The sequence below is a fragment of the Cryphonectria parasitica genome, assembly GCF_011745365.1.
Source record: "Cryphonectria parasitica EP155 unplaced genomic scaffold M406scaffold_7, whole genome shotgun sequence".
In the NCBI taxonomy this organism is placed as follows: Eukaryota; Fungi; Ascomycota; class Sordariomycetes; order Diaporthales; family Cryphonectriaceae; genus Cryphonectria; species Cryphonectria parasitica.
The window spans coordinates 3,039,158-3,061,216 of NW_024468915.1; the positions used below are offsets into that span (position 1 = coordinate 3,039,158).

At 53.8% G+C, this 22,059-nt stretch overlaps 5 protein-coding genes across 5 annotated transcripts; 1 reads left to right on the forward strand and 4 right to left on the reverse strand.

Moving 5' to 3' along the window:
• Positions 1 to 1,041: 1,041 nt before the first annotated feature.
• On the reverse strand, positions 1,042 to 2,596 carry M406DRAFT_281041 (uncharacterized protein). Its single transcript, XM_040918426.1, has 2 exons — positions 2,191 to 2,596; positions 1,042 to 1,980 (listed from the first exon to the last, which is right to left on the reverse strand). The coding sequence occupies exons 1-2, from the start codon at positions 2,582 to 2,584 to the stop codon at positions 1,208 to 1,210; spliced, it is 1,167 nt and encodes a 388-aa protein (XP_040773847.1). The 5' UTR covers positions 2,585 to 2,596; the 3' UTR covers positions 1,042 to 1,207.
• Positions 2,597 to 4,758: 2,162 nt separating this feature from the next.
• M406DRAFT_333219 (mannose-6-phosphate isomerase) lies at positions 4,759 to 6,175 on the forward strand (the record flags this gene model as incomplete). Its single annotated transcript, XM_040920827.1, has 2 exons — positions 4,759 to 4,902; positions 4,964 to 6,175. The coding sequence occupies 2 exons, from the start codon at positions 4,759 to 4,761 to the stop codon at positions 6,173 to 6,175; spliced, it is 1,356 nt and encodes a 451-aa protein (XP_040773848.1).
• Positions 6,176 to 8,537: 2,362 nt separating this feature from the next.
• M406DRAFT_72844 (uncharacterized protein) lies at positions 8,538 to 10,695 on the reverse strand (the record flags this gene model as incomplete). Its single annotated transcript, XM_040925582.1, has 2 exons — positions 8,538 to 10,181; positions 10,495 to 10,695. The coding sequence occupies 2 exons, from the start codon at positions 10,693 to 10,695 to the stop codon at positions 8,538 to 8,540; spliced, it is 1,845 nt and encodes a 614-aa protein (XP_040773849.1).
• Positions 10,696 to 17,995: 7,300 nt separating this feature from the next.
• Positions 17,996 to 20,278, reverse strand: M406DRAFT_352945 (uncharacterized protein; the record flags this gene model as incomplete). The annotated part of the gene is made up of 3 exons (XM_040922725.1): positions 17,996 to 18,290; positions 18,386 to 18,621; positions 18,724 to 20,278. One exon carries the CDS (start codon positions 20,276 to 20,278, stop codon positions 18,812 to 18,814), a length of 1,467 nt encoding a protein of 488 aa, XP_040773850.1. The 3' UTR covers positions 17,996 to 18,290; positions 18,386 to 18,621; positions 18,724 to 18,811.
• A 996-nt stretch (positions 20,279 to 21,274) lies between these two features.
• On the reverse strand, positions 21,275 to 21,766 carry M406DRAFT_243433 (uncharacterized protein; the record flags this gene model as incomplete). The annotated part of the gene is made up of 2 exons (XM_040916216.1): positions 21,275 to 21,490; positions 21,563 to 21,766. Coding segments are annotated over 2 exons (420 nt in total), but the record flags the coding sequence as incomplete, so codon positions are not given.
• Positions 21,767 to 22,059: the final 293 nt, after the last annotated feature.

The following is a 22,059-nucleotide window of genomic DNA, read 5'->3' on the forward strand; positions in this document are numbered from 1 at the left end:
ATGATGGGACAGGATGTGGGAGTAGCAATGCAACTTCTACGTGGATTTGTTGCATACCTATTCGGTCAATGATGGGGCATCAGACTTCAGAGACAATGAAGAGGAAAGGAAGGGAGGGAACAGCGAGCTAGCAGAACAGAAAGAGCCCACGATAGGGAGAAGGAAGGACAGCAGTGGGTGGGTTCAGAAAAAAAAAAAGAGGGTGAGTGTGGTGTTTGTTCGAGAGAAGGAGAGAAGGAGAAAGAGAAGACACGGAGATTAGGGTCGGCAGCACGGATCAAGTGCCCTGGCAGGAAAGGAAAGAAAGAGAGGAGGATCAGAATTCCAGATTTCGGTTCGAGGTTGTTGAGATTGAATTGAGTTATCGTCAACCTTACCACGGCTACTATAGGGGACGTAATTACAGTGGACAAGTGCGCTGTGGTTTTTCCACCCTGCCACCGTAGCATGTAATTACTTGTAAGCATGCCTTCAACCAGCTTTACTGCTTCAGGCCTTGAGGAGCCAGTGGACCGCCCAACTAACTTTTGAGACCCGCCAGATTCGGCCACGACTCTCATGTTTTCTGCCCACCTCAAAACCAAACAAACAACTAGCCCCCCTCCCCTTTTTTCCTTTTCCCCTAGGCCCTTGACCCTAGGGCCCTGGCGGGTCCCCCTGGACCCCTTCTATCCAACTCCCCAAAACGACCCGGCTCGGCTCTTACCCGCACGCCAGGGCTGCCCCAGGCCTTGCATGGGCAAGCACTAAACCATTGCATTGATAACAACAACAAACCCCCCACCCCCCCTGAAGTTGTTATACATCATGCCTCTAGCGCATATGATTGTCTATGCCACTATCAATCAATTGTTAACGCATAGCCTTCTCAAGGCATGCTTCTCAGGCTGGATATGCAAGACAAAGACCAAAACGAGCTTCTTTTTTTGTTGATGAGATGATCTTACGCGAAATTGGTATTGTTGTGATAGCGTTTGTTGTTCAGCTCTGGGTCGAGCGCAACTGGTGATGCCCAATAACCCAGTCAAGCATACGAAATATATACAGAATATTAATTTGTATAATATATATGAATATATATATGTATATATAACTGTGTGCATGTATGTATAATCTTAATAACAAATGCACACCTACATGTGGTTGAGATTGGGCATTCAGAACTGTGCATTGCAGCAATACCAATCTGCCGAGTCTACGAGGCACATCAGTCTCGGTAGTCGACCACAAACCTACGCTCCACGACCTGCTGCGTCCCTGACTGCTCTTCACCTTCGAAGCGAAGGCTTACATTCCCCGTCGCGCTGTCCATCCCCGTCACTTCGGCCTTGTAGAACGTAGTGCTGTCGGGATAGAGCGCCAATACCATCTTGCCCTTGTCCAGCCTCGGCAGCTCAGTGGTGGGCGAGGGAATGGGGATCATGGCCGACGCGCTCATCTTGTATTCCTTCCTGGCGGGCGAGGGCACGTCTGGATCCTCGTCCTTGACCAGGTATCGGCGCGTCTTGCCGTCCCCCATCACCTTCTTGACCTTGCCCAGGTACCAGTCCTGCGTGTCGCTGGGCTGCGCCGGCTTGGGCTTAAACGCCACATCCTGGTTTTCCGAGAAGACCACTCTGGCGCGCATGGCCGAGGAGCCGACCACCCCGTGGGCTTGCGGCTCGACGCTGTCAGCCTTGGCCGGCGTGTCGCGGTCGCGGTCACGGTCACGGTCGCTGGCGTGGGGCGGGGGCACGCTGTCCCTGTTGCCGGACCGGTCGCTCGACGGGCCAGTATTCCTCCCCGCCAACTTTCGTGCGTGGCCGCCAATGGGGCTGGGGTGGGGGCTGTCGGCGGCCCCGTCAAAGTCATACAGATCTTGCTTGCTGTCCTTGTCGCCTTCTCTGTCCGCTGCCGCCGCCTCACGCTCGCGGTCTCGGTCCCGGTCCCGCTCACGGTCACGGTCGCGCTCCCGTTCGCGCTCCCGTTCCCTCTCGCGGTCTCGATCCCGCTCCCTTTCCTGCTCCGCCTCGCCTTCCCTTTCCCTCTCCCTCTCTCTATCCCTTTCCCTCTCGCGCTCCCTCTCCACCCGCTCGCGCTCCTTCTCCCTCTCCTTCTCCCGCTCGCGCTCCCTTTCCCGCTCCCGCTGCTCCCGAGAGAGTTGGCTCTCCCTCTGGGCGCGCTCGCGGCCCTTCTCGAGCTTGCCGGCACGGCTGGAACTCCGGCCTGTGCCAGCGTGAAAGCTCGAAGAGCGGGCGGCCGTCCCGATGGAGGGCTTGGCGTCCTCCTCCTTGGCGGCCTGGATGCCCTTGACGATCCCTAGGGATTCGTTGATTTCGGCCATTCTCTTGATGGTGGCGTCGTTGATCTTAACGCCGGCCCTGTACAGGGTGTCGAGCTGCTGCATGAGCTCTGAAGTGCGCACGCTGTCGGCGGGGTTTTTGGAGTCCTTGATCTTGGCGATCTGGCTCTCGAGGGCGGCGATCTGGCGGATGTTGTCATTGCTGGCGTTGATATCGGCGATGACGGACTTGATATCATTCTGGGTATTCTTCCAAAGCTCGACCTCCTCGCCGTCATTGCGGCCTTTCCTGCGGCCGGACATGGCGCTGTCCCTCCAGCTCTCGGTGTTCTTGAGATTCTGTAACTCCCTGCTCGAAGATGACAACTTAGCAGATATTCAGGTTCCATGATGTATGGGCCAAGAAGTAAGATTGAAATTTTGGGGAATGATCCGTGATGTTATTGAAGTCATGGGAGGACGGCGTTCTAGAGGAGGAGGAAAGACGGGAGAGATGCGTTGGAAGTCAGTTCGATTGAGAGATCATCGGCCAGCGCAGTCTCTGGCAGGCCTCCCCCTCCCCCCTCTCTCTTCCCCTCTCTTCTCCTAGTTTTGTATTCCCTTATTTTCCTGCAGAACCCACCCATGACCAGGATGGCTAAGCAGCGACAAGGTGAGGCGTACCTTCAGTTCAGAATCCAGCTGCCAGACCTTGCGTGTGTTTTCGGATAGAGCGCAGCTTTGCAGTGCCAAGAAGCAAAGTGAGAGCAAGAACACTATAAGCCAGTGCTGTCTATAATGTAAGGATGAGTGTTGGTGGTGGAATAAGATCAAAGATGAGATCGGGTAGAGAGGAGATGTGTTGAGTTGAAATAAGAGAGCGCCTTGACTATTGGTTTATGATGATGGAGCGACGGCGTTGACCTGGCGCTTTGGGGAGTGTTGATGATGAGGATGAGGAGTTTGATGATGCTGATGCTGAGATTTCTCTGTCTCTGTCTCTCTCCCTCTCCCTCTCTCTCTCTTTTGAATTTTCCTTTCTTTGTTCTCCTTCTCCCCTCTTTCAAAACGTGTGAATGTCACAAACACCTGCACAGCACGGTACGGCACGGCACGGCACGCACGGCACCGACACAGCGCAGCTTAGAGACAGACAGGCAGACGGAGCAGATCCGGTTGTGTGTTGTGGTTGGAGATTGGAGTTGAGTGTGTGTGTAAGGCTCAGGTGCGAGTTGAAGGATCAAAGGCAAATCAGCCAAGATCAAGACCGAGATCGAGACCAAAAGCCAGCCGACCAAGATCAAGATCAAGACCCAAGACTAGGGACCAGGACCAAGGATGGGTACTGTACTGTAAACGGATGGCGTAACCAACCTGGACTGCGAATTTGAGCGCGAGTGAGTCAAGTGCGGCCGCGAGGCGTGAGGCGGCGGCGAGGCCTCGTTTGACTTGGGCGTGGAACTGGGACTCTGGTTGTGACCGGGGCGTCCTTCATTGCGCCTAGGAGGTTGCCATGTCATCCTCAAAGACTTTTTTTGTCAGGCCGCGTCGTCGCAAGTCGCGCAGCACAGTCAGAGTACGGGTGTACTAAGTAAGGGAGAGAAGAGGGGGGGCCGTCTAAGGGAGGAATTGGGGGGGGAGGGGGGTCGATCGAGGCTAAGGTTAGAGGGAGTCGCTCGTTAGAGGGGGGTGAGAAGAGAGGCTCAGTGGCAGTAACAGGCTCTCATTGGGTGCTGAAATCAGGTAGTCGATCCTTGAGATTGGCTGGTGGTAACGCATAGGTGGGCAGGCGCGGGCGCGGGAGATGAAAAGCACGGGATGGGATACCCAAAAGGCGGGTGTAGACCGGGTGCTATGGAATGTACCGCAAGGGAAACGTAACAAGTAACAAGTAACGTCGCAGGTGTGTGGCAGAGCTAGCAGAACCAGATTCAGCCAGGATTGAACCTTATTTATGTATGCACGTTTTCATGTATGCAGAACAGAAGTATGGAGAGATTATTCATTTAAATTTCGGAGGGGGGGAATGAGCCAGCGAGGCTGGGAGGGGAGAGCTGTCCAGGCTGCCAGGTGGTGGTGGATACAGTGGGGAGGGGCGGCGTCCCTCTCTCAAGCTGGCAGCTCTATGCTGGGTTAGGGGACTTTAGGCTAGGGGGAGGGAGGGATGATTTTTTGGTAGTGCTGGTTGGCCCATCCCACCCCCCTAGCCCCCTGTTGAACCCCCCGGCAAGTCAGGCACCTTCTCGTGCTTTTACAGTGAGTGAGGGGTGGACAAGGCAGGGCAACAGCATAGCTAGGGGCGATCTGACCCCATAACTTTCTCCCCCACTTAGCATTGCTGTTGTCTTCTCCATGACGATGACAACAACAACAACAACAATAATAACAAAAACAAAACTGCCACCACCACTGACCACATTCACAACTAGTAGACACATTGTCTACATATACCAATCCCAAAATATTCAGTCCTCAACCACATATCACAAGCAAATATCATGCAGGTGCCCTTAATCAGACTCCAGTGTGGGGTGAACTCGTACGACTGGGGCAAGAAGGGCTCAGACTCAGCAGCTGCCAGGTTCGCAGCAGCAACGCCAGCCCAGGACTTCACTGTCAACAATGCCCAGCCCTATGCCGAGGTGTGTATTGGCCCCCTTGCTGTGTCTCTACGGCTGTCGCTGACTATAATGACCCTGCCAGCTCTGGATGGGCACACACCCCTCCAACCCCTCCAAAGATGTCCAGACCGGCCGCACCCTCCTCGACCTAGTCAGCGACAACCAGACCCTCCTATCCCCCTCCGTTATTGCTCGCTATGGAAAGAAGCTGCCCTTCCTCTTCAAGATCCTCTCCATCGCCAAAGCCTTGTCGATCCAGGCCCATCCCAATAAGGGCCTGGCTGAGCAGCTCCATGCAAGGGATCCCAAGAACTATCCAGATGACAACCACAAGCCCGAGATGGCCATTGCTCTTACCCACTTCGAGGGTCTCTGTGGCTTCAGACCCCCTGAGGAGATAGCACACTTCCTCCAATCCGTCAATGCACTACGTAATTTTGTCGGCCCCGACACGGCCGATGCTTTCGTCAAGACCGTCAGCTCTCACCAGGGCGACGACTCCGAGGCTGCCAAGGGCGACAACAAGGCGGCGCTCAAAAGCCTTTTCGGTGCCCTGATGTCCAGACCGCAGTCTACACTCGACACGGCAGCTGCGGCCCTCCTTGAAGAGGCTTCCAAAGACGCGGACCGCTTTGCTGAGGGCGGTGCTGGTCCTAACAGCGGCGGGGATCTTGCCAGTCTCATCACGCGCCTTCACGGCCAGTTCGGCCCCGACTATGGCCTCTTCGTGATGTTTCTCTGCAATCTCGTCACCATGGCCCCTGGCGAGGCCATGTTTCTCAGGGCTGATGATATCCACGCGTACATCTCGGGCGATATCGTCGAGTGCATGGCCGCCAGCGACAACGTCGTCCGCGCCGGCTTCACCCCCAAGTTCAAGGATGTCGATACCCTCGTGTCAATGCTGACCTATAACTACGCACCCATCGATGAGCAGAAGATGACCCCCACGGGCTACCCCTACGCGACCCTCAACCGCGCTGCCTACAGCTCCGGCAGCGAGGCCTTGCTCTACGATCCGCCCATTGACGAGTTCAGCGTGGTGCGGACCGTTCTGAAGTCAGACGGTGCCAAGGCCACCTTTGATCCGCTGGATGGCCCAAGCATCGTCATCTGCACTGGCGGCGCAGGCAAGATTTCGGTTGGCCCAACAGTTCAGGAGATCAAGGAAGGATACGTCTTTTTCGTTGGCTCTACCGCTGAATTGGTTCTGGAGGCCACAGGCTCGGGGGATGATGGCTTTGTGACGTTTAAGGCTTTCTGTGAGGTCGAAGACCACAGCAATGGCGCCTAGATGGGCCATCTGTCGTGTGCCGAGGTGGCCAGCCGGCGGGCACTTTCTTTTTTCTGAGATACCCTATGAACTGATGAAAACAAAAATGAGGTGTGTCCCCAGTCACTGTCAATACGTCTGCTTTCCCCTGATCCGAAGGCTAGGAAGAGATAGAAGGATCCTCCAGGTCTGAATCTCAAGTCGAGGTAAGGTTTCCCATAATAGAAGCCAGCTCAAGCGCCTCAGGGCTCTGCTGGAGGGTGGATGACTTGGAGATTGGCAGGCCAGCAGTATCGAACCATATTTGTCACTAGTAGCGCACCATGATCTCGAAAATCACTTGGCTAGCATTAGCATCAAACAAAAACAGCGCTTCGTTTCACACAATTGAGGAAACAAGAAGGCAAATAAGCGACAACATATTAAGTCCGTGACATGTGACTGGCACGTCAGATCTGAACCCACTGCATACAACCTGTCGCCAGGAACGTTGAATACAGTGTTTGCGCTGACAAAAGAGCTACTACAAATCATCCTACGCGAGCGAGGTTCCATAGCGGGGGCAACTCAGTAAGGTGAAGTAGAACAGGAAGGATGTAAAATCAATGCCGAAAATAACCTCTCACACAAGAATTATAAGAAAGTCCTGTCTCATCCTCTCTGCCATGCATGTGCTTTTTCGTATTGCGAGTGTAATGTTTTAATCAACGAACTCTCCTTGATCTCTACTCGTTTGGACACACTGCATGTGGTATATTCTGGTTTCCTCCAGGCTTCGTATTCCTCCTTTTCTTTCTTTGTTCTTCTCTTGCCATTCCATCTCTTCTAAATGATACCGGCGCAATGACAAATCAACAAAGTAAGATTACCATTCCCCTCCTTCCGCTTCGCTTTCCAAATTGACTCCCCGGACATGGCGATCCTATCTAGAGCCAAGCCATGTTCTCCCCTCTGACCCCTCCTCACATGATGAAGAATTAAGTTTGGCTTGATAGCACTCCCCATGAATGGGATGAGGCAAGAGCGTAGTCCTAGGCCCTGCGTTGTACAGGTGCAAGTGAGTTTTTCCCGGCTGAGCCTTGATGGAATGATGATGTATGAAATAAACAACAATAAGCAGGCACCCGACATATTGTAAGAGAAAAGGAATCCCCCGCCCTCCTTCTATTGTACTGCAAGTGTCAAGTAGCTAGTCTGGACATAGGCATGAATATGCCAGACCTCATCTTTGGCAATATCATTTCCTCTCTCTGCTCCTGAGTATGAGATGCCTCAGGGGAGGCGAAGACCGTCTCAACAGGCCTGCCTTTAAGGACATGTTTGCTTCATGACGCCGCAGAGAGCCGTGTGTATTAGGTCCTCCGGTACGTCAGATGGAATAGGCGAACTCCGTGGTTCTCATGCTGTACAACATACGGTTGTTGATTTCCAGATATCTGTTTCTGTTTGATTGTGGCTGTATGCCCTGAGTGCTAGTTGGATTTACGGACAGCCAGTCATTACCATCCTGTCAAATCCTCTAGCCTCGAGACACCCTTCCGTCTTGGAGTGGAGGGGGTGTTCGAAGATGCCTCGTAATTTTTTGTGCACACCTCATCTGACTATTTCTTCTGCTGCTGCGTTGATGGAGGGCTGGGACGGGGTCTTGTAGATTCGAAACCCGCATAGGCACAACTGACATGGACCGGGCTGCGTCGGCTATGTGCCGGCTAACAAACTGTCGGGGAAAAAAGCGATCGCCAGTCTCTCAGAACTGGCTGTACCTATATATTTTCCCACACAAACAACGGAATCTCATTGAGAGGACGATTGTGTCCAATTTTGTCTGCACATCACCTTTGTTCGGAGAACACGAAATCATTTGACCTGGATTCTTGGCAAGATATCCCCATATGCTGTCCCGGACAGCGAACGTGCCAAAAAATACACCTTGCACGCTGAAGCGAGCAGGAGTTGTCTTTGAACCCCCACAGCAAGGGGACAATAAGAAACGAAGAAAAGTAAAAAAACAAACAAGGGAACAATAAACATGTCCTCCTGGGGCGACCTCTCAGAAGATGAATCACGGGTGAATGCGTGACTGGGGGTGCATCAAGGTGCGTGCCTGCCATCTGACTGACTCTGGTGCAGCAGAGAGGCCAATTTATTCTGCTGGCGACTTCCCTCCTTCATCCATCATTGACCTTCTCTGCACTGCGACTTGAATACCTCGACAAGATTCTATAACTTGCTCTGAAAGACTTGTAGGACGACATAAGCAAGTGGGTTGCCAGAGAGTCTTTTCTCCTTCGTTGCTTCTGCAAATGTTGGTAAGGCGTAAAGGGCACCGTGACCTCAGTGGCTGGCTAGAGATGATCGTGAGATAGCGGCCCCCAGTCCCAGCTTAGCGATGGGAGGTGACGCTGACTCGATGGCTGTCTGTAGCCGCTATTGTACCACCAGTAGGACCTCCAAGAAGGCCGCTGCTGCTACTACCACTGCTGCGGCCAGACGACACTTCTCCGTAGGCCGTGCTGCTCGTGATAGCATGCTGCTGCTGCTGCTGCTGCTGCTGCTGTGAGAGATGGCGGCTTGCATGGCGTGGAGAGGCGTGGTGTGACACTCCGTGATGTTGTTGGTGGTGGTGTTGATGATGGTGTGGATGATGAGGAATAGAAGCAGCAGCAGCACCAACGTGACTGTGGGTGTGTCCATGAGAAGGAGATTGATGTTGGTATGCTCCAGATGGGCGAGGAGTTGATGCACTACTATCACTCTCAACATAGCCTGCGCTGCTAGGGCTGCTCTCTGCCACCGATCGGGATGTGAGGCCATGTATAGATCCAGACGATGCTCGTGGCATGCTCGGCGACTCTACAGCAGGGCTGGCCGCACCGTACGTATACCCAGAAAGGTCCACAGCTGAGCCCTGCGTCGCTGCGCTGCGATCTGACGGACCAAAGATGGTCTCGCTCCCTCCCGACGAGGCTGCTGCATATGTAACTGCTGGGTTGCCACCATGCTGCTGCGAGGACCTCGCCGCTGTCGCATACTCGTACGCAGAGCTGGCATAACCAACCGCGGCCGCTGTCACGTCGGTAGAAAGAGGTGCAACAGGTGTGGTCTGACAGATCGTCACACCAGACACAGCAGTAGAGCCCTGACCAGGCCTGGAGGCGCCGTATCCGGACAGAAGACCGTCGCCACGGTAGCTGTTGTTTCCAGAGCCATTACCCAGCGTCTGCGAGATAGGCGTTGGGAGAAGTCTCTCACTGCCAGCGGACGGGAGGGAAGCAGCGATACCAGAGAAAGAATAGGCAGACGAATCTCCAGGCACAGACACCGCTGGGCGAGGGGCGAGGGCGGTAGTATTACTTGACATGGCACTGTAGGCGTACCCTGCGTCCGAGTCCAGGCAAACGCCGTTGGCGCCATGACCGCCGGCCCTCTGTCGGGAGGCAGCAGCAGCAGGCCAGTGTCCATAACTCGAGACCATGTGAACAGGATCGTTGTTGAGGACTGGGTACGGCGGGCAGCTCAGCGCGTAGTCGACGCTCGCGTCTGAGCCGTAGGCGTCCGCCCACTCAGGTCCGATCGGGGAATATCCATTGCCCCGGTACGAAGCTGCTGCTGGTAGCGCTCCCGTCGCAGGGCCCAAGAGGTGTTGCATGTCCTGCGGATACTGGGTCATGGCAGTGCTCATGTGCGCCATGGACGCAGCCGCAGCCCCGCGCTGCGCAAGCGACCGAGAGATGTCCATGTTGTAATCATATCTGCAATCTTCCCGCATGGGCGCCTCTTGTGATTGGACCTGTGAATCACGAACCATGTCAGATCGACTGCAGCCGCCAAGCAGGGGGAGAAGAAGAAGTTCATCATGGTGTGTGCAACTTGTGTTGTTCGAGGGCCCGCCCGGCTGGGGCAGCAAGGTTGATCGTACCCGTAGAAAGAGGCATTGCTCGGTTCCTGAGTTTTTGCAATTGTCACATGGCTGTCCACCGCCCGAGTCCCCACTGCAGCGGATTTTGCGCTTGCGACATCGTCCACACTGTTAGACCAAGAGTCAGTGACTAAATTTGTACACATGTGGTGATTTTTTTCGTGGCCTTTTGGTTCTCTTTCACTCCCTACGGCTGATGTCTGACCGACAAGTGGAAGTTCGTACGCCCCTCTGCCGGTAAGCACCTCGCCGAACACAACAGACTCGTGAGCCAGTTGGTAGCAGCAGCTCCAGTATCACCCATGCCAATGTGCGGTTGGAAAGCAAAGTGTGCTCTGATGCGGCATGGACGAGGGTGTGTGTGTGGGTGTATTGGAGGTGGGGGGTGGGGGGGGGAGGAACGATGAGAAGAAAGGCTTACAGCAACAGCAATGCGTTTCCGTGGCGGCGTCGTTTCTTCGGTCTGTGTATCAGTCATGGTGATAACCTGGGCGTCGTGTGATGGAAGCTGGTACCGCCGTTCCGAATAGGAGAGGTAAGGGGCACATGAGCGGCCAGATGGATATCTCGCTCCATTCTTAGCGTGTGGGTGAGGAGGAGGATAGTATGGACGGGAAACCATGGTGATATAAAGATTGCTCTCCTCAGCTGGAGAGGGAAGGGGCGTCCGTGTTGTTGTTCAGCTTGGTAGAATGGGAAGGCGAGAAGGACTTGTGGATTGTAAAGGAAAGAGGCCAGGCTTGGGCAGGTGCACTATTAGTCCTTTTGGACCAGATATGGGGGGGGGGGGGGAGGTCACGTCACTCCGATCTCCTGAGAACCAGGCTTGGCTGAACAACGGCTGAGTCGAGGCAGGTTGCCTTCTGCAGACCTTTTTTTTATTTTAAAACCCCCTTCCCTTTTCTTCTTTCCTTCAGGGGTCGTATGGCAGAAAAAGGCAATCGAAAGCGAGGACGGACGCGCGACGGGATGTAAAATGCAAGGCCACACTCCGAGTTAACGAGACAAGGGGTCCAGCAGTAGAGAGATGAGCGGCGGCGGGCGAAGACAGACAGGCAGGGCCGGCACCTGGAAGCGCAGCAGGGTTTCTCGAGGCGAGACAAGAAAAGAAGCCCAGGTAGAGAGTGGCCACGGAAAACGTACGAGGCCCGAAAGGACGGCCGATCACAATTCGAAGTCGGTGGCTAGAAACCAGGGAGAGCGTCTTTCTCCAGCGGGCTGATGAATCGGTCCAGTTGCTGTGTGTTTGTTTGGGTGCTTGCACGTGTCTGATCTGCCCTGGCTTGACCGGCCTGGTTCGATGGTACGGCCTGTGTGTCCTGCGGCTCTGTCCAGTGATAAATTTGCGACGACAATGATTCCTAGCATGCATAAGACTGCGTCGGACATACGAAGGCCTACCGCAAGCACACACACAAGTATGGCCTCTTGTGGAGTAGGTGTTGCGTGAGCTGATGAATGTGTCCGTGTGTGTTTGGTGTCGGGGGAAGGCTGGAGCCTTGGTGTGTAAGTATGGACCAGATCCAGTCTCGTCTGATCGGCTCTTCTAAATGGATGGCACGAGGAAACCTACCACGCAGCGTTTGCTGTTGTTCTTCCAAGTCAACCTTTCAAGGCGATGTCGGAAGCGATGAGCTCCTAGTCTTGTTGCCTGGCAAAGTTGATTCCTCGCCCCAGGCCTGAGGGACTTGAACAAACTCCTTGTCTTGTGGGACCTGGTTATTCGAGAGGGAGCTTCAGTAGTAGTCAACAGATGCAGCACCAGGAGGACATGCGATGTCGGTGATTCGTTGCACGTCTGAGAATCTGGTCACAAAGTCCAACGTGACTGACGAGGAGAGCAGCAACAGTATTGAAAAGGTGAGATGGACACTCGGATAGAAAACATTAAAAAGCAGAAGAGAAGATCGACGGAGGGTAGCTTTCAGTTGATTTGAGGCAGAGGATGAAGAGTCGTGAAAGTATTGAATGCGTCCATTCTCTTAAATAGCGATTATCTTCTTCTGCCTATGTTCAAACGGTCTGCAGTACCAAATGAACCTGAGTTACCCAAAACGGAAAAGTTACTTAGCTATTTTGACTGACGGAGGAGGCGTTTGCCAAAGTTGACACACCCAGGATTATTAGGTAAGAAGTTAAGCGATGGGGAGGGAATAAGAAAGAAGGAAAGTAACAACGAAAAGAAACTAAAGGAATGAGTCCCGTCTGCAAATGTATCCTGTGGGGCACACCCCTGTGTCAATCTTTTCATAACCTAATTCCAGGTCAAGTGTGAGATACGTCTCGTCTGGCGGGTCCAAGAAGTTGCACAGCATCTGTCAGTGAGACGTGCGGATGCACTTCTTGAGAGGCGGTATCGTAACATAACCGCGCCTTCAAGGTAGCCAGCGGATACCTGCATTCGGCCTGCTGCTGCGCCGTGGCCCCTTTGCGTGGCAAGGATCACTTGTAACCAAGCTCGTTCAGCCTGATCGGTGCGGATGTAGACGCAATTTCTACATGTGTGGGATTGTAGGACTCTTGCAAACGGTCTCCCGTTGTCAACAACAACTACATAGTGCCAATGACAAGCGTGCAATGTCGACCGCGAGCTGTGCAAAGGCAAGGGAAGGAGCCCACGCGTATGTGAGATCATGAGTTATATTGTTTTGGGGGGGGGGGGGGGACCTGCTCGAAAGCTCATCACCATGTTGATATCGTGAGACAATGAATAGTTTTTGATGAATTTGAAAGACTTGAAACAGGCTTCTTCTGTTAGTACCCCTGGGGGTAGGAGTGTACTTTTTGGTGCCATATTGCTGTATAAACCCGAAACCAGTGTGCTTCTACGAGCTCTTTTACCTTTAGAATCTTTCTCCTCCTGGCGGAGCAAATTGGTATCAACACATAGACGCAGGGTAGAAGAAAAGTTGTGAAACTGATAAAACGATTCATGAGGGAAGATAGAAATCAAAACATTACCACATAGACAGAATGTTGGAGGCGAAATGCCTTCATGCTGCCACCCGTGTATTAAAAACGTAGGACTGAGGAATAAACGCTGACGGAATCGAAGGTAAAGTGAGTGAATACCAGATTTGCAACCACTCGGAGGCAAAGTTCTGGCCGCGAATTGACGAACGTCAGGGACTTACTTATCCAGTCGCGTGGCATTTCTTTGTCAGTTGTCTCACCCCTCCTCCCCCCCCCGGGGGCCAATCCACCCCCCTTCTCGTCCGCCTTAACATACTTCTGTGCATGCGCTCAGACATATCAATGCATGAGAACGATGCAGTACTTTGGTGATACGAAGTTCGTGGTCATATCTTGGTGTGTGCATGTGTGTGTGTGCGCGCGCGTCCACAAGTTCTGGTGTGTCACAACAGCATATACATTGTTCCTCAACCCAGGTTAACTTTATCATATGCCTCACCGCAATTTCAGGTGGTAACAGGGAAACAGCTGACGGTTCACACAGCTCATCGGGGATTTGAAGGAAAGGAATAAAAACTGGGCATAGAAGAAGTAAGAAAGAAAAAAAGGGCAAATGAAGGTACAAGATACGCAAGGAGGAGGGCAGCAAACTTTGGCACAGACTAGAGCCACTGGGGAGGGGACTGTACTCTTTTGACCCTACTAGCTTGTGGCCTGTTTGTGTGTGCACCGTGGGGCGACAAACGAGGTGAAGGTGAGACACGCGTCACCTGAAGATGCTCGTCTCTGGAAGATCAACATATCTTGGGTCTCGCCCATAGGCTCTGAAGTCCATGGCCGAAGAATGGCCACGAGACACGTCGTAATAGGACCCATTCAGGCTCAGGGCCTCTTCTCCGAAAAGAGACATGGGCGAAAGGGCTTGCACGATCGAGACCACATGGCAGAGGAAGTCTATGCGTTAGCCTTGATACAGGTGTAGATGCTTTCTTCAGAGGAGACAGGCAGCTCCTGATTGGCCAATAGAGAGGGCTTAATGTTGAGCAAGTACGGAGCGGGGCCGGGTTGCCAAAAGCTGGCTGTTTTCCACTAGAAGAGGATCTCTCACTGTTAGGACCGTCAATTAGACGACCTGTCGTCCCTGCAAGTAATTTGCACCATCCTGAAATAGATATAGGCTGGGGCAGGGTGGAGAGAGGCACAAATGCTTGTTGAGGCTGGCCTTAGCCCCCCCCCCTCTCCCTCTTCCCTTTTCCCTATGCACATGCAATAAACTTGTACGCATGCTGTCGATCGGTGACGACAGGGAGGATACCTAAAATAATGTCTCCCCGATGCTTCAACCCAGAAAAAATTGGCCCTCCTCAGGTATCCCGGTACCACGGGGGGAAAAAGCAGCTGGAGGGAGTACTCTTTCAGAAAGCCTTTCCGTATTGCCAATGACCCAACAAAAAGATGACAGGGACACAAATGAGATTACATGTACGTAGCGCACAAAGGTGAATAGCTGTCGAGCAAGTCGCAATTGGTTACATAGCAAGAGGCCCTCATCTGATAAGATGCTCGTTCACACGATTCCAGAGTTTTGACATGCTCGGCTGTTGGGAAATCGAAAGACAGCTGACGAAAAGCATGGAAAGATGAATAAGCTGGGAGGCCGCATCTCATCTCGTATCAACGAGCACTGTACTTCTCACTCCACTCCGCCGCCACAAAGGCCATCACTGCTTGCCGATATGATCAGCCAGCAGAGGGTAGCTTGCTGGGGAAACAGCTCTCCACGGTTCGAAAATTCGGTGACACAATGCCTCTTGTCCCCTCTTGACGTGGCACCGGAAAGAGAGCTTGAGATCAGGTGCATCTCAGCAATGTACGTGGTAGGTGGGCCTTGCAGCAATCCGAACATTCCACCAAAGGCCCACTAGAGAGAGCAGAGTGTGCAGAAACCAGCCACTTGAGGCTGTGACCAGCTAGGGCTGGTCTTTGTAGCCAACGGCCGATATGCGCTGCATCGTGAGGTGGTGTGTTGATTACCTTTGAGCATCGGCTCCATCGACCCTATAGGCCCAGCCACGGTTTCAAATTTCGCGAGCTGTCCCTTCAGCAAAGTCGCTGTGTGGTATACATATGCAGGTTCTAGCTGATAGGGGGCACGTGTCCGGCCACAGATTGGTCCATACAGCAACGTCGGCAGCTTTCATGCATCGCTAGAGAAGCAGTCCGCGTGCTTCAATTTTCGTTGGCCGCAGCTTGGCTCTCGACGCTAGTGATGCTCTGCGTTGATGTCTGGAGTATCTCACTCTCCTCCACCAATCTAAAGTTTCGGAACACTGCAGACATCCAGTGGCTGCTCCCCAAAGAGCATGACAGCACAGGGGGTTGTGATGAGGAACTGGCACTAGTTCTGCACCGAAAAACCGTCCATCTAGAAGAGAGGCTTGAGGCGAGACCCTCCAAGTCGGGATTCTGTGTGTGTATATCTGTGTCTGTCTCGAAGTCGTCGGAGCTCGCCTGTCAGTGTCAGGTTGACAATTGGGCGTAATGAAGTGAGCAGCCGGGACGGGACGAGCTGGATGGTGCCTCACCCCCCCCCCCCCCCAGCAGCCCTCAGCCACCAAATGCAACGCCTCACTGTGAGGGCTTCAACATGTGACACATCAAAGTATGTTAGGCAGGAGCCATGCCACCCTTTGTGAATCCCTGCTGATGGCCAAAAATCTATTGTGGTCGGTCAACGTCCCGCGCAAATATTGAGACGACATGTAAGCCGGGCCCCTGCGAACTTTGAGAGCCCCGCTCGTGGACGAAAAGGTACCGGTCTGAGACATAGGATGCAGTGATCTTCTTTTCTTGTCTGGATCCAGTGTCGTATCGGGGACTTGTGGTCTTGACCCTCTGTGCAACGTCCTCGAAAGCGCCTGACTACGAACACCCTCCCCCCCTCCTTCAAATTGGTGCTGTATTATCAAGAGTTGAAGAAGCCCAGAGCTCCATGCCACTCAGAGCCCAATAAGTTTGAGGCCCGGTCTTGGCCGGTCGTGAGCTGTGCTCTCGGGATAAGTGACGGCTAGCTGCATCGTCCACAGTATGCAACGCGCTGCTATTCTCGAGCGCTAATTCGTGGGTGGATAGAATCAACCCATGCTGTACGACAATGCAAAGCCTTTTAGGCCGCCTTCATTTTCGATGCCGGCGGCCCTTTTGATTCCGCAGCGGAATTCATGCCATCACTGCTCAAGAGAACGAGGAGCTGTCGGAAACCCAATTCTTGTCTGCACCGTTCGGGATACCTAGCCAAGGATCCGGCTCTATCAGAGGCAACGTAGACGAATGCTTTTGAACTGTGGTTAGAGGGGGCCGTAAAGTGCGTGGCGCATGAGATGTCGTTCAGCAAGAATTGGCTCGCAGGGAGCGACTGGTCAGCGGTCGGCACGAGAGCCACTCGTCGACCTCGCCGTCGACCTGGACCTCAGCTTAGACTGATTGAAGACGATGCAAGAGGAAATCCGCCCCCTTCAGAGGATTAGATCTAGCAGGCAGAAGTAACGATCGACCTGCATCGTGTATGCAGCTCGTGCGACTGGACTCGTTCAATGGTGATGTTCTTGTTTGTTGATTCGTATCGTCGCTGGCCCAATTCCAGTAGTCTGACCACCTGTCTTGTATGACCAAGTGAGCACGAATGATGTAACCCATGTCTTCATGACACGGAACTTCCTCATATGCATATTAAGGCCACAAGATAGTGCGGACTGAACACTCCATCTGAGCCTATCCAATCGCTTCTCCCCTGCTTCATAGTCGAAGCGCCAATGGTCTAAGTCTCATCTCCATCCATGCACATCAAGACTCAGATGTATATCATGGTATTTCTGTCAGATTTTCCCAGTCCATTGAAAAGCGTGCACAAGTAGGCTGCTGGTGCTCGCCCCAAGCGGTTATATGCAAATCCAGGGAACAAGAGCAGCAGCCCTCGAAACGACAAAACAGCCGCTGCCTCTTACCATGTACATCTAGTCGAAACAAAACACAGGTCCTTGGAGCATGAATCGTGCTCCCAAATATCCGAAAATACGTAAATGCGTGGATAGCAAAGACATTTTGCAGTTGGGCTTCGGGTCTGCCAGGCGTGTAGAGAGACTGTATTGCCATGCCGTACCAAGAGCTGTTTGACATGCCCGTGAGCAAGTCGGATATCCGGCCGTGGCTATTGGAAGACCCACGGTCCGGGGGAACCCGCATCAGGCTGCAGGCACCCAGATGGATATGACAGGTCACTGCGGCAGTTGACCAGACAGAGCAGTGCGAATGCAACTCTGATCGTTTTGGGCCAAGCTTCACGGCCCAGACCAGTCAGCTACAAACCTCGTCGCTTCTCGAAGGTCCTGGCACCATCGGATATGCAACAGGCCATGAGTGGTGGCAGGTCGTTGCTGGGCAGTGGAGTCTTGGTGCTCTGGACATGACATTGGTCAGACGTATAAATTTCCGAGGTACAAGTTACTGACCCCACACGGGGCTGTAGGACTGCACGATGTTGTTTCATAGGGTGCATTTTCGTTGTCGTGTGTCCTCCCTAGCAGCCGGTGTGATGTGGTGGACGCAGATAGGCACCGACCTCATCGAAGACCCTGGGAAAAGAACGTGACCTAGAAGGCAGAGACAGAATCACATCGACCAAGATGTGGACAGTCAGAGTTTGTCCGCGGAATCGGAAGATCAGACAAGCGGTCCCGAAGGCTTGGCCCCAACAGTTGGGGGACACCTCAATTTGGGAAATGGTGAATCTCTGCTCGCTTTGTTCTCCCTCAAACAGCCTCTGCAGCGGCTGAACAGTCTCCCGTGAAACCTTGAACCCCACGAGAATGGCTGGGGACTGCGTTCGGCGGGGAGATCGTAGAACCACATAGTGCCTCTCAGCTGAAAACCATGCTGAGCGACGACTGCAACAATCAGCCCTGGCTTTCACTCTGGCTGGGGTCCACCAAGTGCTTAGGTACTCTGCAATGACATGATGACAGCCACAGTAGACGCCACACCTAAATTCTCTGAAGCCTTCTGTCTCACAGATTGCAAGTTCACTGACAAGGTTCGAGGACTGTTCCTAGGCAGCTGGTTCTGTTCTCATCTGAAGGGTCTGGTAGTGTGCACCAAGAGACATGAAGCCACATGTGTAGCAGCAGGATTTAGCGACTCGACCCAGATCGCGCAGAGGTGAGAGACCGGCAATTACTTGCTCGTGAACCGTGAGATGTGTCAAGGGAGCCGCTTCGTCTGTCTTGACGGCGAGATAATATTCCGAGGCTGCGAGCCAAGCAGCCAGTCAGCATTGAGCGGCCGTAACCTCAGACAGGTCGCGCAAAGAAAAAATATTTGCCCAAGAGCAAGGGATCCCCTACAAGGATTGACGCCCTTGTCCTCCACCGAAGAAAAAGCTCTAGTTTCGAGTGAAGAGCTGATGGTGACCAGACCCGAGGGCTTAAATCTTAGTACGGCACGCATCAGTCATGAAAGGGGTGAAAAGGGGGGGGGGGGGGGCACGGATATCTGAGGGGACAGATGATCGGTCGAGTACGTTTGTGACTTCGACTGTCTTAGGAGTTGAACCCGCCGTAGGCTTATGATACGGACGACCCTGGTACGGCTTGCTTCGTAAGTCATGTATCTCAGGTTGCTATGTATCGATTCCATGACTATAAGGTGTAATCTGAGTAAAGGTTTAAAAGAGCGGACTCACTCGTAGTAAGACCGCAGGTGGCTGGTCGATGCGAGACGCTCGTATTAGAAGAAGCAGGGGAATCGTGACAGCCCAAGCTGGTTGTTTCTCATCTCCTTCGCGAGTCTCTATAGCTGCCCCCGCGGCGTCTGTCTCGGACGTCTTGGTCTCTTCTCGACTCGTGGCGACCCTTCCAGGGGCTCCTGCTTCGATCACGCCTCGAAAAGCCCAAGTCTTTGTCGTTTTTGGATTCTGAGTAGCGAGATTGCCGAGGGCTCCGGCTTCGGTCGGTTCTCGAGAAAGCCCGGTCTCGTTGGGAGCTGGTCTGATGCTGGCTGGAGCCATGAGACACTGTGGGCCTGCGCTCTTCGTCTCTGACGGCCCTGCTCTCCATCTCCTCATCGCCGTGTACCATTCGGTAGCGATCGCTCTCCTGAGGGATGTCATCCTCCTCGCGGTACTTGCGCCACTTCTCCAGCTCTTCGACGCCACCCCAACCGCCTCTGTTCCCGTTAGAGGCGTGTTTCCGCCTCTTGGTGTTGGTCTCTGTCCTCCACATCTCACTCAGCCGGCTCACGCTCTGGGAGAAATCAACATGGATGCGCCGGTCGTCGATGAGCACACCCTGCATCTTGAAGTAAGCGGTCTCACACGCGCCCTTGTCCTCAAACTCGATGAAAGCGTACTGCAGGCTGTCACCCGTCTTGCGATCGCGAATAATCTCACACGAGAGGATCTTGCCAAAGCGGCTGAAGATGAGCTCCAGGTCGGAATCGACGGTGACAGGGTTCAGCTTGCAGACGAAAAGGACATTCTCTGGAGGCTTGACCTCGGCAAATGGCAGATCGCCCATCATCTCCAGGGTCAGAGCCTGGGCGCGTGCTTCCCTCTCACGGCGGGCCTTTTCTGCATTCTCGGCGGCCTCCTCGTCCATCTCTTGATCGAGCTTCTCGACTTCGCCGTCAGCAATGCGCACGGTGGCAAGCTGGGCTTTGGTGGGGACGGGGGAGGAGCTGGGCTCGCGCAGGCCAGCGGGGTCGGGATAGGGATCGTCGAGGACGACAGTGTGCTTGATACGGATATCGGCTAAGGGGTAGCCCTTCTCGTCGACTATTGCATCGTTAATCTTCTCGAGTACGTCAAAGCCCTCGACGACCTTGCCAAAGATGGCAGCCTTCCCGTCGAGGTAGTCGGTTTCATCAGCCAGGGTGACGAGGAACTGGCTCGCGGCTAGTCTGGTCTCTCCGCCGTCTGCGGGGTTGGGAGTGGTGGCCATGCTGACGGTACCACGCTCGAGATGTTTGAGCTTGGGGTGGAACAAGGCGGGAAAGGTACGGTCTGCCGGATCAGAGGATAGAAGCCCCCAAACAGAGGAACCGCCATCGGATAGCGAGGACGAGGGACCGAGCGGGTCGCCGGTCTGGAAGGAGAAGTTCTTCTGGACGGAGTGGACGGGGGCGAAATTGTAGTATTTGAGCTTGCAGAGCTTCAGAAAGTTCTCGCAAAGCTTTGGGGTGTAGTCGACGAGCAGGTCCACGACGATGTCGCCGGCGCTCGTCTCGAGGAGGACCGACATGGCGAAGAAGGCTGGGTGCAGTCGAAGGCGCGCAGTCGCACTCAAGCCTGCGGCACCACAGCGCTATTGGTGTGCACAGAGGCCGAACGTGATTCGCGATACACTGCGCAGCGGTGTAGGACGCGAATGGGCTTCCGTCGACAGCAATGGTCCCTGAAAGGTGGGAGGTGGAAACAGACGAAGGTACGACTGTGCAGTTTGGTTGAAGACTGATGTTCCATCGAGGTTGGCCTAAGACTGCAGGTAAGAACGACCCTTGAGAATCGTTAATGACGTCGGATATCGGCTGATATAATAATCCGCGGTAAGGGCCCCCTCCCCGGCTTCCTCTGGCAAACACCAAGAAAAAAGTACTTGCTGTACTCTTTAGGTAGACCTTGGAGGCAGAATGGGTGCCAAGATAAGAACAAGACCTGAAGTACAAGCAGTGTCAGTCAAGATCACACATATGCCCATGAGTTTATATGAATTTATTCCCTTATGTTATATATAGAAAGCCAGAACTGCTAATCACGTTTACAGTGAGTTCATACGACTCAGTCCCCCCCCCCCCCCTGAAATGATCCTCGCTCTGCACTTCCAAGTGCTATCAAGAATTGCCAGCAGATATGGTGAGTTTCAAAGGTTCCATGTTGTTCAGGTTGATCCAGGAGAAGTACTTTCAGACTCAAAAACATAAAATTAAAAAAGAATGAGCAGCATGTAAGGCTGCAACTCCAGACGCCCCCCACACACGAGGTTGTTCAGTTTTCATTCCCATGCCGACCTCTTTACCTTCACTTCCCTTTTCTCCTCCCAAGAATCAAACAGGCCAAGAACGCCATGCCCAAGATGACAGACCACGTGCGAGTATGCCATCAATTTGCCATGCCCTCCCTACCATAGATTGTCCTCTCCTATGAACGCCAATTACCGCAATGATGCAAAACAAAGCAACCACTGTTCCTTCTGCCCTTTTCCAAGTTCCTCCCTGTCTGCATCCACTATTCACTCGGTAGGGCAGCTCCTCCTCCGCCGCCCGACCCGTAACTCCTTCTCGACCTCCAGAAGGCGGGCCATGATCCATTGGCGGAGGGCCTGGTCACATCGCACCGTCTCGCAATTCAACAGCTCAGTGAGCGACCGCTTGATGCCCTCGTTGATACTGCACAGCTTGGCCTCTTCACTGGCCACCTCTGCGAGCATCATGGGATCCACCGCCGCGGCATCCAGCTCCATGGACGCCGTCATGTCCATGGCCCCGCCCCTGCGACGGCCCCGGGCGTGGATACGGGGCTGTGGTACGTTGAACTGGGGCATGCTGGCCCTACGCGCCGCTGAGTCGAGCCTTTTGTGCCCAGGTCGGGTCGGGCTGAGCGCTGGTGATGTCGTGGTGTTGGTGGTGGTACCGGAGGATATGGTGGCGGAGAGCTCGTCGAGGTGCCGGCGGATGGTCTCGTGCTCCTCTTGTAGGAGCAGATACCTCCGCAGGGTAAGCTCGCGGTTGTGCTGGGGCAGGCTATCCTGCAGGGCCGGGCTGGCCGTGGGAAGCGTGAGGAATGGTCCCATCGACATGACGAGGGCTGCGTTGGGTGTAGACTTGGAAGGTTTGTGGTATGATGCTGTAGTATGTTGTTGACTTGTCTTGGGCGGCGGGGTGCGTATGCTGATCGTCAAGGATCTGCAATGGGCTCTTGAGGTTGTCATCGGGAAGCCGGTATTAGGACGTGTGTGTATACGAAAACCCCTACGATGAATGTCGTGACAAGAACTGCAATGCTGGATATGGTGGGCGTGTAGAG